General features: G+C 52.1%; 5 protein-coding genes across 5 annotated transcripts; 3 read left to right on the top strand and 2 right to left on the bottom strand.

The window, feature by feature from the left end:
• On the top strand, positions 1-991 carry CORC01_08085 (uncharacterized protein; the record flags this gene model as incomplete). The annotated part of the gene is made up of 3 exons (XM_022619720.1): positions 1-109; positions 272-799; positions 876-991. 3 exons carry the CDS (start codon positions 1-3, stop codon positions 989-991), a joined length of 753 nt encoding a protein of 250 aa, XP_022473784.1.
• A 3,041-nt stretch (positions 992-4,032) lies between these two features.
• On the bottom strand, positions 4,033-4,875 carry CORC01_08086 (V-type proton ATPase proteolipid subunit 2; the record flags this gene model as incomplete). Its single annotated transcript, XM_022619721.1, has 5 exons — positions 4,033-4,075; positions 4,128-4,298; positions 4,504-4,612; positions 4,697-4,727; positions 4,825-4,875. 5 exons carry the CDS (start codon positions 4,873-4,875, stop codon positions 4,033-4,035), a joined length of 405 nt encoding a protein of 134 aa, XP_022473785.1.
• A 2,331-nt stretch (positions 4,876-7,206) lies between these two features.
• On the top strand, positions 7,207-10,952 carry CORC01_08087 (CNH domain-containing protein; the record flags this gene model as incomplete). Its single annotated transcript, XM_022619722.1, has 2 exons — positions 7,207-10,812; positions 10,863-10,952. 2 exons carry the CDS (start codon positions 7,207-7,209, stop codon positions 10,950-10,952), a joined length of 3,696 nt encoding a protein of 1,231 aa, XP_022473786.1.
• A 2,768-nt stretch (positions 10,953-13,720) lies between these two features.
• Positions 13,721-14,446, top strand: CORC01_08088 (uncharacterized protein; the record flags this gene model as incomplete). The annotated part of the gene is made up of 2 exons (XM_022619723.1): positions 13,721-13,870; positions 13,928-14,446. 2 exons carry the CDS (start codon positions 13,721-13,723, stop codon positions 14,444-14,446), a joined length of 669 nt encoding a protein of 222 aa, XP_022473787.1.
• Positions 14,447-15,102: 656 nt separating this feature from the next.
• CORC01_08089 (uncharacterized protein) lies at positions 15,103-16,399 on the bottom strand (the record flags this gene model as incomplete). The annotated part of the gene is made up of 2 exons (XM_022619724.1): positions 15,103-16,218; positions 16,397-16,399. The coding sequence occupies 2 exons, from the start codon at positions 16,397-16,399 to the stop codon at positions 15,103-15,105; spliced, it is 1,119 nt and encodes a 372-aa protein (XP_022473788.1).
• Positions 16,400-17,455: the final 1,056 nt, after the last annotated feature.

A 17,455-nucleotide genomic window follows, 5' to 3' on the forward strand; every position in this document is an offset into this window, starting at 1 on the left:
ATGGCCGCTGCCGTAGCCGAACACCCGCGTTTCTTTCCTTCGCACCATGATGCGCTGAGCCATGATGATTTTGAAACGGCCTCGATCCGCTCAGCCGCGCCGTCCTATTGTGAGTTGAAAATTGCCATGAGCGCGTGTTATGTGGGACCTTGAGATAGCTTCTCTGCTTCCGCACGAGAGGTGGTACAGGCGCCTGACACGCCCAAGCTTCACCGACAAAGACATGCCGCAACATGAAAACGGGAATGGTCAAGCTAATACCAAGAAATAGTCTCAGACGCGCCCTCCTATCACTCGATTGCTCCGCATCCTGAGCCTATTCCTCCCTACTCCCCGCCCGCCAGCAACAACAATGTGAACCGCACGGCCACCAGCTCCACTCAACACCCAACTTCCCTGCTCCCTGCCGTCCCGGCCCCGAGCCGCTCCGGGAACTCGACGCCCCAGCCCCACCGAACCACCGGCCTGCCTCCGATCCCCCCAGTGCCGCCCATGGCGCCGCGACTCGACCAGTTCCGCATCCCGACGTGGTCAACCGTGCACACAAATCCGACACTGAATAACGTCGCCCGAAGACGCATGAATCAAGGTGCTGATCCCGTTGCCCACCTTCGTCGCTTCATGTCGGAGCGAATGGCTGAGGAGGAGGCGGCCCAGCGAGCTCGGGATTTCCGCCCGCTCGAGGATCCTTACTTGGTCGGCGAGGAGGCCGCTGCGAGTGCTCGCCGGGAGAGGCTTGCCCGCGAGTCCGGTGAGGACATTCTCTGGGACGAAGATCGCCGTTGGAACCGCTTTCTCGGTAAGTCTTGGGGTTTGCCTGACTTTCATTTGTGCTTAATTGAGTGAAGTAATGGCTGGCTAACGTTTCCTGACAGCACAAATGCAAACTTGGGAGGACCGTGACCGCAGCAGCTGGAGAAACCTGCGTCAACCCCCACCAACGAACCAGCGCAAGAAGCTGACCCGTCGCCTTGCGGGACGTTTGTGGTAGACGCTAGACGCGACTACGATTTTTTTTTGGTGGGCGCGCATCTGACATGACTGAGAAACGAAGGGTTCGTCATGCATTGGGAAAAGGAGTCATTCGCTTTTCATCTTATCATTCATCCATTGGCGTCACTGCATAGAGCATTGGAAGCCGATGATTCCTCCTAGAAAGGAGATGATTTTCCTCTTGGGTTTTTGTTTATGGGCAACGAACATGGCATTTGGGCTTTTTCTTTATCTTCCAGGACAGATTTTTTTCTTGCCTGTGATCGCATTTCGGGAATCATAGGCGGGATTTTAAACACTTTTTGGCACCGAATCTAGATTCCAGATGCATTCTAGGAACAGATTCGAGAAGGCCGAAAACATATCGTCCATCTTGATTACGTTTCAACGAATCGGTAGTAGGGACGTTTAGGGCCTTGAGTCCTTGGTTAAAGGGCATATGAAACCAAATTGAATTAGAACTCTGATCTGTGTCTAGAGCTTCAGCATGAGTGACTTGGTTTTCTTACGAGACGGTGTGTACCTGGGCATTGACGACTAGGTGATAGTGGTCCTCCAGTCTTGCCATTTCTCTCAACCTTGCCATACCATAGTACAGTACTTCCGTCCCTCTGCTTTATAAGGACTGGGGAAACACTACTAGTCATTCATGGGGATTATAATACCATACTTCTCAGATGACGGTGTACTCCACTCCACGCTCCTCACCACCGGTTGACCACGTACCTTCAAGTATTTTCCATTTCGTCGCATTTCTTTTCCTCGTGTCGCTAGCACAACTTGAAAAGGTTTCCTTGTCATCATCGAATACGTAAATTTGAAAGAACGCATCCTAGAACTAACAAAGCGACAGAGACTCTACTTTGTTCTGAGAAAGGGGCTACCAGGATACGTCAGTGTTTACCATGTCTTGTCCTCCGTTTTTTTCTTCAAGTTTTGTTTCTCCTTCTTGGTGGCTATGTTTTGGGAACATTCTTACGGCGGGTACACTTGTGATGTGGCCCTGTGATATCCAATTTTTCTTGCGACGTCTTCTGCTGATATACTTTTCTGATCTTTGGGCTTAGGACACGGGTGTCTCAGTCTCTCGGGCTTGTCCTCGCCTTCTCATTCGCAGTTGAATAGACTGCTGACTGCCTAGCGTCCAAACAGTCACGCCCCAGCCTTCTGACCACTGACGAAATTCACACCAAACCTGCCTAGATACAAATCGAAATTTATGCGAGAAACAACATCACTTTTTCAGTCTACCTCGGTTGTTGCGTTGCAAGGACTGAATGTTTAGGATTCGTTTCCCTGTGAGGGTTACCATAGACAGGCAGCCTATGATAGACAAGATGATATGTGACTCTGATAATCAGTCGGGAGCAGAAATAAGTCTATGATTACAGTGAAGATATCTCATAGACGCCTGATAGCAAGATCATAAACCAAGCATCGTGTACGGACAAGCTATGGCCGCAGCTCCAGTCTCTGGTGGCGGGACAATCAAGCCTCTCGAGAATGCTTGCTTGCTAGTCATCATTATCACAACCTAGGCCTTCGTTACTATTGAACACAGGAAGCCAAGTCAAAGAAAACTTGTGATTTTATGACAGAGAACACTGATAAGTCTTTCCTGCTCACACACGAAACCTGTGAGGAAGTATATAAATTTAAAATGCCAATGGCAGCCACATGGTCGAAAGGTTCACTTGAATAGTCCCATTACATCCTACATTACCACAATCAGGTTGATGCCCAACCCCTCAGCAAGGTGCCAGTGGATATCAAGGGCTCCCGGTCAGACTCTTGCTCTATCAGCCTGCGTACCAGAGATACATTGACAGTAGTCAATTACTCGAAGACACTCGGAGTCAAGTTGACAAGGTTTCTATCGAACTTCCTATGATAGGCCTTCACGCTAAATGGCTGAGGGACTGTGTAGAAGCCAACCACAGAGAGAGGGCAAGCCTCCCACTACAACCCCGCGAGCGTCAGACGAGGTACTCTCAGAATAGCGACTGTTGACGGGGTGGCTCTCGACGTCGCTATCATCGTTGCCGTAATCATGACGTATGGTGAGAAGCGCGGCAAGGGGGAAGAAGTTGTCTTCGAGAACGCCTTGAAGTAGGAGATGACATTGAAAGCTCCTCCGTGCTTCACCAACCGTGGCACCCATCCCGCTTCGTGTCGAGCCATCAATTTTCTCAAGTCCGCCATCTCAGCCGCCGAGACACGAGGAGAATAAGAACTTCCTCTTGACGCCGTGCCGAGCCGATCTCCCGAGTCGACACTGCTACTGGATCGCGCGGGGCTTGTGCTACCATCTCTGTTCGAAAAGTGGCGGAATGCAGTGGCGCTGTCGTTGCGTATTGCCCTGCAGGTAATCCGAGTACGTATATCTAGGTCGGTCAACGATAGGTAGTGGTAGTCAACATATTACGTTGGCTAAAGTTGATGAGGCGATTTGGCATCACGTCTAGTCTCGACATCGGAGACTTACCGCAATGATCCTAGACGATTTCAGAGAGCTCATAAGTTTCCGCTGTGTGGCGAGGAATCGCGAAGCCTCACAGGACGGTCGCACAGGCAGCCAAAGTCGCCGGCTACGTGAATCTTCGGGAACTAGGCATCGCCCCTATCTTCCAGGTATGCCTTCGGACCACTCCTCGACTAACACCAGGTCACCGAGTTTGGTAGATTCCACGTGAGTCTCAGCCATGCAATAATGGGCTTCGTCACTTGGCATGCATGATGGAAATCAAGATTGCTTTCGAAAATTTCAGAAGTACTGAACCCGGATGCCTATCATACCTTCCACAGCTCCCGAGACTTTCTTCTAGCCCGTCATACATAAAATCTACAGGAGGGTCCTATTGTAACGCCGTGCCATATGCTGGTTTGGACCAGAAACCACCCATACACCTTCTCTTTTGATGGTTCTTCAACCTGACGTCCGGCGGTTTCCTGGCTTAATGTACAGTTGTTTTGTCGAAGGGTGGTGTTAAGTTGTAGTAATTCATCGCCGTTTGGATTATTCGAGGAATCGAGAGCATCTTAGCCCTTGGACTTGGTGTTCAGGATAAGAGCGACGATGAGGCTGTGTTGGTCAGCTTTGTGGACTTGCGGTTTTCTCTGGTGTTGTGACATACCCGTAGAGACCCAGGACTTCACCGAAAATGAGGATTAGAACCATGCCGACGAAGATGCGGGATTGCTCCATGTACGAGCGCACGCCCTTATCACCAACGATACCAATCGTGTAGCCAGCCGCAAGACCAGTGAAGCCGACGGACAGACCGCAGGCGAGGTGCATGAAGCCGCTATTTCCAGTCAGTATGTAAAGTCTTGTCATAGACGTGTGGCAAACGGCGGAGCTAACTTGAACAAACTGTAGTTGCTTCCAGCACCGGGAGGCACCAAGTCTTGCGCGATGAGGACCGATATGACCAATGAGTAGACAGCAATGATACCGGACATGACGACAGGAATCAGGCACTGCGAAAGTATTAGCCGGCGGTTCTAGACCAGGAAATGCTGTCGGGGCGGCGTGCCTTCATAATGAGGTCAGGTCTGAAAGTTCCGACACCAGCAATACCGATTCCTGATTTTGCGGTACCGTATGCGGCGCCGATGCCTGTCGATGAGAGTCTGTTTAGCACATTGTCTACTTATCGTCGCGTCGGAATGCAGGGTAGCTAGGCTGTGAGGTCGAACATACATCCGAAAATCATGGCAGCCGCAATGCCGGCCTAAATCGCATACCAATCAGCACAAGTCCTCATGTAAATGTCACAAGTAGCTTGCTTGCTCGAGTAGCAAGTAGGTCCTCGGGGGGCGAGAGCTTACCATTCCAATGAACGGCGCAAACTTGGGGGCGAGAACAGAGTCTTCGGCCATGGTGGGCAAAATCGTGGTCGGACTCGATGCGGGGGATGCGTATTGATGGCCGACGGGGGGGGAGGGATATGCGTGTCGAGGATCCCACGATGTTGGCTTCCTGGATCCAGGACCTTGGAGCTTGGTGATGGTGACGAGGCCCAATCAGGACTGCACTGTGGACAGGCTGAAGGAACCCGTGACACGGCACTATACCGGCCCGAAATACCAGCCTCATCTCAACGGCCACGTGGCTGGTGTTATCTAAAGTCTGGGAGTTCGTGGCTGGGCTGGCAGAAGTGGAGACGGTGCTCGTGTGCGGCGCAGCGGCTGCAGCAGCGTTCTCCAGGTGGCCCGTGTCTGACGGGGGTCTGGATTCTCTCATCGATGCATACATAGCCTTATCGCGGCGCATCATCCGAGGAGCGGAATCCCTGAGTTCTCGCCGGCTCTCACTTCCACCCCTTCGACTGCAGGTCATAGGCATATTGCGCTCTTCACTTGTTACCAACTGGGCGGACGGGACGTGCCTTGGCGCGATGAGTGCAATTAACTTTTTGTCGCGTCTATCTGGCACTCGCGGGGATGTGGCTCTCCTGGTGGGACAAGGAGGGCAGAGAGCTTTCGAGAAGCTTGTTAATTCGAAGCCATCCCGAATCCCGACAGCAAAGTCAAGCTGGCTCGAAACACGGGCGCATTGCAAACAACAGACAGACCGGGGGCCTCGTTAGTGGCGTGCGGTCTCTCTTGCATGAGGGAGCTCCATTTCTTCCGGCAGTCACGTTGCCCACCTCACGCAGCGTTACGACATACGGTTTCCAGTCTAGCCCCCCTGTTTCTAGCAAAAGTTCTTGAATAATGCGAATGTGCTGTCACAAGTCAGACACTGTTATTCTTAGAACTTGATATCGCCAGACCACACGTTAGAGGAATGCCCAGGCCAGGGTAATCGACGCCTCTCAATATTGGATGCAGAGAAGCAGGGCGCTGCGTCTAATTCACGGGCGGAAGGGAGACGGTGGATCGGGCCAAGTCCCCAAGTCCCAAGTCTACCTGTCCTGGCGCCTAGGTGGATCGTCCAGCTTGCACCTTTTGGTGGTCGGCCGTCTATTTTGACATTGATTGAAATAATGGATTGGCCGTCCTAGCACGCATGCGAGTTGTTGGCGCACCAGACACGCCGCTTGCTCTGTGTGTGTATCTATTGGATGTATTTGGGTAAGTCGATCGCACAACAGTTGCTGCCTTTGATAGCATGACTTTTTGTGGCACTTTCCGGGCCAAGCAAAAAATAGGGAGAAAGAGCAACTGGAGGCAGGACGTGACACCGTCCAACTGGCGCTGCAGATCCAGAAGGTAGGTGGGCAGGCACGGCAGGCAGGCCAGTCAGTAGTAGATGACCAGGAAGAAGGTACCTTATTGACATGTGCACCTTCCGTAGGAGAAAACGGCGCATCCAAAAAAGTACACGACCCGACCCTGACTAAGGCAAGGCGCTTTCCACTTTACACCAAGAAGAGATGGTTAGTCTTCTCCCAGCGGTATCCCGTCTATCCAGACCTGTCTGGTGCCGTCCTATCAATCTATCCCCAGCTTTCGACGCCTGTCCCAACCAAGGACCTCTAGTCCCGACCCAGTTCTAGCCCAATGCCGATGACTTAGCACTAACGACGACCAGCGACCCCAGCAGCACCCTCTTCTACCACCTCCTCCACCGCGAACCACCACGGCCACCACCATCCTTCAACTTTTTGCCCGCAACATTTCCTAGCCGTAAGCAACAAGTTACGCAGCATTGCTATCGCCGCCCACATTCTACCCTGCCTTGCCCGACGCTCCTTTCGCATCGTCTCGAGATAAACAAAAGTTGCCTGATTTGCGTGGTCCGGTTTCTTTTTCGTCACCTTCCCTGTTTCCTCTCTTCTCAACCCCCCCTTCGACAATCGCTCGGGTCAGGGCCCTGTGTCAAATCATAGGCCCATAACGTCACCCGGCCCATCCTGGAAAGGGGACGCAGAACAGAACGAAGGGGAAACGGATAGCAACCACTGAAAAAAACCTCCTCCACGCCGGTACCCGCCAAATAGCCATATCGACGACCGCCGCGTCGACTACTACCTTCGATTCCGCCAATTGTGCTCTTTGAGCTGCTTGGGCGGCCCTGTGTCTCCTCACCAAAGTCGGCCGCCGTTGAGGCCTCGCGTTGTTAGTACTACACCTCTCTTTCGATTCTCTTGTACCACATTTTTCTCCACCTTGGCACACTCGCCATCTCTCCCCTTTAAACCAACCCACGACCAAAAGCTGATAAGGGCCTTGTCGCCGACTTTCAGTTCCTCTATCGATCCCATCATGTCCGACTACCGCGGCGACCCGAGGGGTCACTCGTCCAACTACCAGCGCGAAGCCGCCTACTCTAACATTTTCGGCGCCAACCCCCCGCCGGGACGTTCGCAGACAATGACCTCTTCTTCGATGCCTCCTCAGATGATGCAGCAGCAGCAGGGTGGGAGGACGCAGACAATGTCATCCTCCATGTCGTCTATGCAGCGACAGCCGCCGCCGAGGGTGCCTCAAGGCCAGTACATGGACCGCGACCCGGGCTCTCCGAGAGGTGCTCCCATGCAGCCGAATGGGTACCCGGCTCAACAACGGTCGGCGTCCGGCGGCTATCAAGTCCCCAACCCGCAAGCACAATACATGCAGCAGCAACAGGCTCGCCGCCCGTACGGAGGATCTGCCGGGCCCGTCCCCCAACGTGACGGAAGGGGGCTACCGCCGTCCCAAGGGCAGTACGGTCCGCCAAGAACGGCGGCACAGCGATTCTACCAAGGAGCAGGAGGCGCGGCGCCCGCCATGAATAACGATTCTTATCGCTCACAGTCTCTCGCTTCCGCCCCGAGACCGAATATGTATCAGCCTACTCCAAATGGATACGGCTCACAGCCGAGTCACCAGGCCCCGGCCAATGCTTTCCGCCATGCTCCGTACAATCCGAGCTCGTCTCGCACAACAGCACAGGGAAGGGTCGTCCCGGAGCGCCAAGACGATCGAGCCATGTCACTGACTGGTTATCACTCACAGGACCGCGATATGCACCAGTACCAAAATTCCCACCAGACTATGAGTGGTCGGGTTATTCCAAACAGGAGGGCGCCCGTGGAATTGCCGGCCACCAATGGAAGCTTCAGTGGAAGCTATACACCAGCGCCAGGGTCACAGACGAGGACCATGAGCATGGCTTCTTCGACCGGCGACCCGAACAATCAGAGGACGATGTCGATGGCGTCTACGGTGGCACCAACGATAACGCCTTCGGAGAGCGACGCGACCCTGGCGCACAGGCCTTCTATGAGCAAGTCCATCGACGGTGAACGGCCTCCAACTGGCAAAATCCGACCCCCTTTGGTCTATCCCGCACTGTTATCGCGAGTTGCCGACTGTTTCCGGCAGAAAATCATTATAGGCGACCGGACGAAGAACGAGCTCACGTATAAGAACGCCTTCAGCGGTGCCGAAGCTGTGGATGTCTTGTCGTACATTATTAGAACGACAGACAGGAATCTGGCGCTGCTGTTGGGACGAGCCCTCGATGCCCAAAAGTTCTTCCACGACGTCACTTACGAACACCGCTTGCGAGACTCCACGTCAGAGATGTACCAATTTAGAGAAACTCTGATGGAAGAAACGGAAGAGAGGCCTGCAGTCGATGGTGTCTTTGTGCTCCTCTCCGAATGTTACTCGCCGACTTGTACAAGAGATCAGCTCTGCTACTCCATTGCGTGCCCTCGCAGACTGGAGCAGGTATCTCGGCTGAACCTGAAGATTCAGCCTGGCCTGAAGAAGGAGTCTGAGAATGTATCCAACGAGGACGATGTCGACCAGACCGATGAGCAGAAACTTTGGATCAACTCCGTTCCGAAGGAAGTGGCCGACAGCATCGGCGACAGAGAGAAGAAGAGGCAGGAAGTTATTTCAGAAATCTGCTACACAGAGAGAGATTTCGTCAAGGACTTGGAGTATCTGCGTGACTTTTGGATTCTGCCTCTGCGCTCCAAGGCTTCTCCGATTCCTGCTAACAAGAGGGATAAAGTTGTCAAGGCGATTTTCAGCAACATCGTCGACCATCCCAGTCTACATGCTGTGAGCGCGAAATTCGCCAAAATGTTGACAGAGCGGCAACAGAAGAACCCTGTTGTCGGCGCTATTGGCGACATTTTCCTTGAGTGTGTGCCTCAGTTCGAGCCATTTATTTGGTATGGTTCCAAGCAATTGGAGGCCAAGTTTGAATTTGAGAACGAACGATCCGCCAATCCCTACTTTGCCAAGTTTGTTGACGAGATTGAACGACGGAAAGAGTCGCGCAAGCTGGAGCTCAATGGTTACCTCACCAAGCCAACGACGCGTTTGGCTCGTTATCCACTTTTGCTGGAAAATGTGCTCAAGTACACTGAGGACGGTAGTTCCGACAAGGAAGACATCCCCAAGGTACTCAAGTTGATTCGCGACCTCTTGACAAGAGTCAACGCCGAGTCAGGAAAGGCCGAGAACAGGTTCAACCTGAGACGACTACATGAGCAACTACGCTTCCGGCCCAATGAGAGGGTGGATCTACGATTGACGGAGGAAGGTAGAGAGTTGGTGTTCAAGAGTCAGTTGAAGAAGACACCGCAAGACGCGTCTGAGATCACTGCTTTCTTGTTCGACCACGCGGTTCTTCTGGTGAGGATCAAGCAGGCTGGCAAGGGCGAGGAGATCAAGGCATACAGGAGGCCGATTCCCTTGGAACTGCTCGCTATCCGCGAAATGGAAGAGGTTATCCCGGGGTCTGGTGCCATGAAGCGATCTTCGTCGAGCTTGCTTCCCGCGCTTCGAGCCAACACAAACGACAACAAGAAGAGCGAAGGTTGGCCGATCACGTTCAGGCACTTGGGCAAAGCCGGGTACGAACTGACGCTTTATGCGTCTAACCAGGCTGCACGTAAGAAGTGGCTCGAGTTCATTGACAGCGCCCAGCAACGTTTGAGAGCCCGCGCCGACTTCTTCAACACAAGCGTAATCTCCACAGGCTTCTTTTTGGGTACAAATCAAGTCAACTGCGTCACGCCGTACGATGGTGGTCGCAAGTTGCTGTACGGCACGGACAATGGCATCTACCTTTCCGATCGTAAGAGCAGAGACGCGATGCCCAAGCGCGTCATCGAGACGACGAGCGTCACCCAGCTCGATGTCCTCGAGGAATACGGTCTCCTCCTGGTGCTGTCCAACAAGGCACTTTATTCGTACCCACTTGGAGCACTGGATCCGAATGAGCCTGCTCTGTCCAAGCGACCCAAGAAAATCCAGAGTCACTGCAACTTCTTCAAGACAGGTATCTGCCTTGGCAGACATCTTGTGTGCTGCGTTAAGTCCTCAGCTCTCTCGACTACAATAAAGGTGTATGAACCCAACGACGCCATGTCGAAGGGCAAGAAGCAAAAGGGCTTCGGCAAGATGTTTGCTGGACAAGACGAGCTCAAGCCGTTCAAGGAGTTTTATATTCCTACGGAATCATCGTCCGTACATTTCCTCAAGACGAAGTTGTGTGTGGCATGTGCTCGTGGATTTGAGGTGGTGTCGCTTGAGACTCTTGAGACCCAATCGCTGCTCGACCAGGCAGATACGAGTCTCGACTTCGTTGCAAGAAAGGAGAATGTCAAGCCGATTCACATAGAGCGTCTCAACGGCGAGTTTCTACTCAACTACTCTGAATTCTCGTTCTTCGTCAATCGTAATGGATGGCGCGCAAGACCTGAATGGCGGATCGACTGGGAAGGAACACCAGGAAGCTTTGCCCTTAGCTACCCTTGGATTCTGGCATTCGAGCAGAACTTCATCGAGCTCAGGAACATTGAGAATGGTGCTGTGCATATTGTGCCACACAAGAACATTCGGATGCTACATAGCAGTACGCATGAGGTAATACTGTCTCCCCCTTATGTAAGACGCTCTCCGCTGACACTTTACAGATCATCTTTGCGTATGAAGACGAGAAGGGAGAGGACGTCGTCGAAGCCATCGATTTTTGGAAGAGCAACAGAAGATCCGAAATCCCTTGATTTCACTCCGCTACTCAGTTGTTTCTCAACCGTCTTCCGATTGAAAATATGTTTTGACGATCGATACCAGAGTGCTTTTACTCAACAAATTCTTTTCCAGCTGCGTCCGCGGCAGCCTTTTGATGCTGAAGAGGGCTTTGGTCTACCTGACGCGTGGCAACTTCGGGGGCCGATGGTATGGGGGGTGGTGTTTCCTGTAAGGAAGGAGACATCAACCCCGCTTCGCCATCGATACGCGGTTCTATTTTGCATTGTTGCATCTACTTGGATGAGGTTACTTGTTCGACTGGGAAAGCAGGTCGTCCGCATGCAAAGGCTTGGATGTGGAAAGGCCAGTGAAGGAGGTGAATGGGACCGAAAAGAGGGAGGATCTAGGTCGAGGATCTAAGGAGAGAAGCGAGCGGCTGGAACAATTCGAAAGAAGTTGTTCTCGTGCAAAAGATGCCGGTGTATCGCGTGAACGTGAGGCGATGATGGAATAGGAAAGTGATCATGGCGTAGGGGGCGGGGCTAGCTTACGCATGTCGTTTGAGCTTGGGTCTGACGTTGCATACTGTGGTGCGTGGGCGGTTGGATTATGTTCAACTCTTTGTAATTGCATGAGCGTGTTGGAGAATAAGAGCCGGATCATTATTGACATTATATCCTTTTTCCTGCTGGAGTGATAATCGACGACGCGTTCAAGTGTCTAAATGGAACACGACGAAGGAGATACCTGCGTACCGTTCGCGACTAAGCCGGAGGAGGCTTATTTGAAAGCCAATCGCGTGTAGATGAGAGACGTGGTATGGGAGCTGTATTTGTCACTCTCTTCCTTGGGACCAAGGGGCGAGTGCATTTTCTGCAGGCGTATGCGAATGTAATAGAAACCTACGTCGTCTTCGGGGTATAGTGCTTTCGACTTGTGGAAAGACTACTAGCCGTGTTGGCCGACTACGCTGCGTTGCGTGCCGACCGTTTCAACCTCTGGCCACCAGTTAGGTAGATGAAGCAGAGATTGAAACTGACATTAAGCGAGTTTGGCGTCTTCGTTGTCGTTGAATCTGTTGGTGCGGTACATGCATTTCCTGAAGACCAAGCTAATCCATACTTAGTATTTGTAGCTTGCAACATCTCTCTCGCAACCACATTTCCATGGGGTCACTTGCCTCGCAACTTGATGTCAAGACGTAGCCTCGCTGAAACATTTAGGCAGATTTCTGTCCAGCGAATGCTCGTCTGCTTGGTCCGGGGGTAAGGAGGTGTACAATGTGGCTTTGAGCGGGCAACATAAGCTGACCAAGACGTGTTCTCACGGATCCATGGATCAAAAACCACTTGGTATTTAGTCATCATGCAAGGCGTATGTTTCTTATGATGAGGTAGTCGGAGCCTAGATCTAAAGCCAGATGGTCGTTATCAGTTCATCCGGTATTCTCCGTCTTGACAGCAGATCAATGCTAATTGTTGCAGAAAGCTACATCTGTCTCATCTTCGGAGCTGTCATTCCAGCTCTTGCAGTGGAGAGATATTGTCACTATAATTGCGGGTCCACAGTCACTGATCATGAGATATATGAAGCTATCTGGCTTGTTGTGAATATATCAATACACCAGAACCAGAGATAGGCGTGGATGGCTATAAGTCACCTTCCTCGCGTCTCATCTGTCGATGTTGAAGCCACGACTATGGAATTCCCCATTCGCAAAGACAACAGGGAGTTGGTGATAATACGACGGCGATCCCATTAATATACTCGTCTCAAAAGTCGCCCCAAGAGCTAGGTAAGAGAACCAAGTCTCCTATGCCATCCACTTGTGTCAATACACTAACAGAGATCCGCAGCAAATGACGATCATCGTCATCTATTCAATGCCAACAAGGACCTCATGAGCTTACCCACTTACGATTGATAAGGACATCTTCCGATGATGTCTTGAAGCTGAATATAAACCTCTGTGAGACTGACTCCTCCAACACAGGGCCGGACTGCCGACATCAAATCTGTGAAGAGCATGCCTTCTTGGTCTCTAGAAGCGGTGACACCCAGAATATGTATGTGGCAAAGCATCAGGTTACATATTGAACCGACAGTGGTTTGGACTTGTTACAGGAGACGCTCAACAATTCCCACGGTGGAAATTTTAAAAGTTTCTTATGGCCAACTAAGCATTTGCGATCAAGAAATATGCTGTTTCTGAAATTTGTCCAAGATTTATTTGAATACCATTACATAACCCTCGGCATGGATCCAAGAGCTCTCTGTACAGCTGGCTTGTCCATCTATAAAGGCAAAACCAATTCGCTCATGGTACGTCAGATCCTATAGGTCAATGGCCCGGCTTGCTCACAAACCCGTGGATCCCTCGCTTTCGAATCTTGACACGCCCATCGCTTGGAAATTCCAGCGTGAGAAGGAGGGATCCAGGGTAGCTTAGAATCGTCCACCAAGTGCCTGCTTACTATACCTAGTAGTAGTACCTTTAGTATATTCTAAGGCGGGAAAGACATGGCCTCAACTGCTACGTCTTACGTTCCTTCACTGCCTATCTACTCTCCACCAACGCACCTGCCTTGTTCTTCTTCCTATTACCTTAGGTATCTTGAGCAAGCTTAGGCCTCTAGCCCCTCTTTCTTTTGCAACTCATCCACTTTCCTCTGCCGTTTGAGGGTTTCACGCCTCGGCATCTTTCTCAATCCGCCATTTCTTATATTCACCGGTCACAGTTCATTCATTTCACTCAATTGAAACCCCCTAAAAACGCGAACGGAACTAAGGTACATGCACGATGGCTGAGGAGGATCATCGATGGATGCTGGTTACCGGCATGTGTTCAGACTTCAAAATCATCTGCGAGGACGAAGAGATGCTCGTACATAAGGCCGTACTCGCCATGCACTCTGAGTACTTTAGAGCCCTTTTCAACAATGACTTCGAGGTTGGACCGGCCAAACTTGTCATTTTGTCGATTAACTATAACTGACACTGCGAAAAGGAAAACAAAAACGGCTTCGTAGATTTTCAGGACATCGACCCGGGGCTTATGCTTGACCTTCTCGACTATTTCTACAAAGGCACCACCGAGTGGGACGTTCCCAAGGTTGACACGGCCCTACATATCCGTCTCTGGATCCTCGCCAATAGACTCGAGGCGAGGACAGTCATGCTTACCATTGAGAAGCGAATGATGGCCGAGTTGAAGACCTTCAGCGGCAAGATCCGCGTCGCCCATGCCGATATCCTTGGCCTGGTCTTCACGAACTTGGCCTGTGCAAAATCTGCCTTGGGGTACATAATTGGCGAGGCTGCTTATGTGTTGCTCCTGGATCCGAAGCGTGCTGGGTCCGCTACCGAAGTGAACGATGCGTGTTCCAGACACCACAATCTATCAAACATGATGCTATTCTGGTCTTCAAGATACGCCAAGTTTACTGATCATGACGGCTTAGCCCTATTATCAGCCAAAGTTGGGAATGTCAGGGACGACCTGATCGTGGAGAAGTTCACAAAGTAAATGCGTTCTTCTTTCAGGAGAAGACCCGAAACATCAGTCGCGCCTCGTGCCTAGAAGAGGGCCAGAAAATGAGCCTCGGCCACGGGTACTTGACCTTCTCTCTCATCTAGGAAGACCTCGCTATCTTAGTGAAGCGACTGATCACGAGGGGAATCGTATCGAGAAGCTCACGAAATTCCATTGAGCCAATTCCTTTTGCCTTGGAAAAGACGACCCAGGACCAGAAACACTGCGGTTTTTCCTCGAAAGTATGTTGGGAACGATTGGAACTTGAAGGGCTGAGGGAGAAAGATGGAGCTGGGGACTCAGAATTCGAGGTTGACCACGTTTCTAGCGAGGGGAATTATTTCTTGTCGACCGAGTTTATCCCCTTACAATTGCCAGGTTCAAACAGAAAAGGAAGTTATATGGGCAATTAATGAAGGGTCGAGTCTGATAAACTTTCCTCCTACCGTAACGTGACTTAGAGTTTTCAAGACTGGTACCGGTTGACATCGTACTATTTAGTGCCAGGGAAGCATATTTGTGATAAGAGTGTTATTAGATTCTAACGTGGTATCGAGCTAAAGTAAACGCAAGCGCCGTCATGAAAAGCATGAAATCGTCACCGCCCATTGCCTTTGGACACAAAAAGAAAGCCCACCAAAATCTCCTCTCTATTTCTTCGCACCAGCCAGATGCCACTCAAACACCTTTCTAAACCTCTCCTTTCCGTCGCCCTCGATGGTGTCTCCGTGGCAGGGGATAAGAGTGTCAAAGTCCCACGCGTCGATCCTCTGGATGCTCTCGTTGAAGCTCGGCCTGTCCCTGCTGCTCATCACATACCACTGGAAGCGCCTGACCCACTTGACGTCGCCCTCGGTGGTCTGCAGGCCGCCAAAGAGCTTGTTGCCGAAGCCGGAGGAGGTGTCCCGCTCGGCCTCGGACGCCTTGGAGTACTGCTCCCGCGGGGGCAAGTTGAAGAGCAGGTCGGCCTGGATGAGGACGCGCTCGGGCTTGAAGTAGAAGACGAGCTCCTTGTTGGCGTGGGCGTCGACGTACTCGTACTCGAAGTCGGCGTCGAATTCGGGCGTGATGGTGGTGCTCCGCTTCTCGGCGCCGTCCTTGAAGGTGACGAAGAACTCGTCCGACGGGTTGATTTTGGGGTCGCCCGTCTGCTTGGCGCGCTTTTGGGGCAGGCCGTCGGGGCCGATGATCTTGGCTTGCGGGTAGGCGGCCTTGTACTCGGAGATGAAGATGTGGTGCTCCATGTCCGGGGCGATGATGTAGGCGAGGTTGCCGCCCTTTTGGGCAATCTTGGCTTTGACGGCGTCGGTGAGGGCGACGGGGCTGAAGACGGCGAGGGAGCCCGAGGTGAGGCGGACGAGGGTGGCGCGACCGCCGATCTTGATGGAGCCGAAGCGGGAGAAGGGGACGGAGAAGGTTGTGATGTTTGGGGTGAGGTCGCGGATGACCATCACGTCCGCCGGGTTCTGGGGGATGAGTTTTTGTGACATTTTGAGCTTGGGCGTGTGGTCTTTGGCGGACTTGAGGGGGTTGTTGTGAGAGGTGTCTTTCTGCTGTTGTTCTGGCGAGTCGAGGGTATGCTGTCCCTTGGTCGGTGTTTGCGAGTTTGTGTTACCGTTGTTGGCGTAATATGAGGTTCCTGCTGCTGATTCCTGCGCTTGAGACTGAGCTTGCGGGTTATGAGTTGCCGTGAACGCTCTGCGATGAATGCGCGAGGGGTTGAGGTTGCGGGCGTGGGCTGTTATAGCCGAGTGTCTCAATAGTCTCTGTAAGAATAAGATATTAGAGAGGCGAACGTGCGTGACCAAATGCGAAATGCAAATCTTGGAGCTCTTAATATATATATTTGAGATTATGCCAGTTGGGTGGGCGGTTACATATGAGGTAATGGGGGGGCGCGTTCTGCTGGGATGAGGCAAGTTCACGAGCTAAAGAAGCACGTACCATTTTCAAGTCAACGCAAGGTCCAAGTCCGAGGGCGACGTTCTAGAAGAGAGGGGCGAGGGCGCGGGAGTGGGGGATGCCGTCAGCAAATGGGCTTGCAATTTTTTTCTGTGGTGACTTTGGGTTTGGCAGGTGAATGGGATGCGTTCCGCGCAGAGAAAGAGATCGTCCGGGTGTGGTCGGGAAGTGTTGCTGAGTCGGGGAAAACGACGTTTCATGGAATCCGATGGGGTGACCGGCGCAGGGCAGGCAAATGAGAAATGAGGCCTTGTTCGGGTCGGCCGAGCTTTTACTCTGTCTCTGCCATCCGTACCTGAGGTAAGGACCTCGCCTCTCGTCTCCTTGCGGCGGGCTTTGCTCTTTGTCTTCAGTCTTTATTCTGCTTTGAGACTTTGTCTCACTGGAGATCCTCGTTGTGTAATGATTGAACGTTGATTGATGGTTGCTATCAGACAAGAACAAAACCTCTCTCTGTGCTGTAGTATCGATTGACACGCGAGTGCGCATATGTCAAATTGCCAAATTGGTAGGCATTCAATCGGTGGTGGTCAGTCGTGTCTCTGGACCAGCCGCTGTGGATGCTCCTGCAGAATGCTGTCTGACAGAACGTTGTTTACCCGCGTACTGACTAATAGGCGCTGTCCACGGCACCACAAGTCATGACATCACCGGCCAGGTGGTGTGGAAATCGCATCAGAGTGACATCTTCCATTGCGCCCTGTCCTACAGCTATCCTACAGCAGTGTTACTAAGCCTGCGAAACCACTACCGCAGTAATAGCGCCTTTACTATCCGTATTCTGCACCCAACAGCCTGATTTTACTTGGCTTGGTACGTCGCGGCCCATGTAGAGTCGGGGACGGCCGATCGCAGAGTCCGCTCATGGCCCCGAACGAATGGGTTTCGAACAATGCGCAAGTACCAGGCCGAGGACCCTCCTTTCCTTCAACTTGCTTGTCTTGGTAATCCAAAACGTCGAGCAGAGTGCGCTGCGATTCCGCGAAACATTTCCTCCGATTCCCTTCTTTTTTATGGGAACCGGGGAGGTGAGTCGTCCCG

Source organism: Colletotrichum orchidophilum, assembly GCF_001831195.1.
Source record: "Colletotrichum orchidophilum strain IMI 309357 chromosome Unknown Scaffold_67.1, whole genome shotgun sequence".
NCBI classification, from domain to species: domain Eukaryota; kingdom Fungi; phylum Ascomycota; class Sordariomycetes; order Glomerellales; family Glomerellaceae; genus Colletotrichum; species Colletotrichum orchidophilum.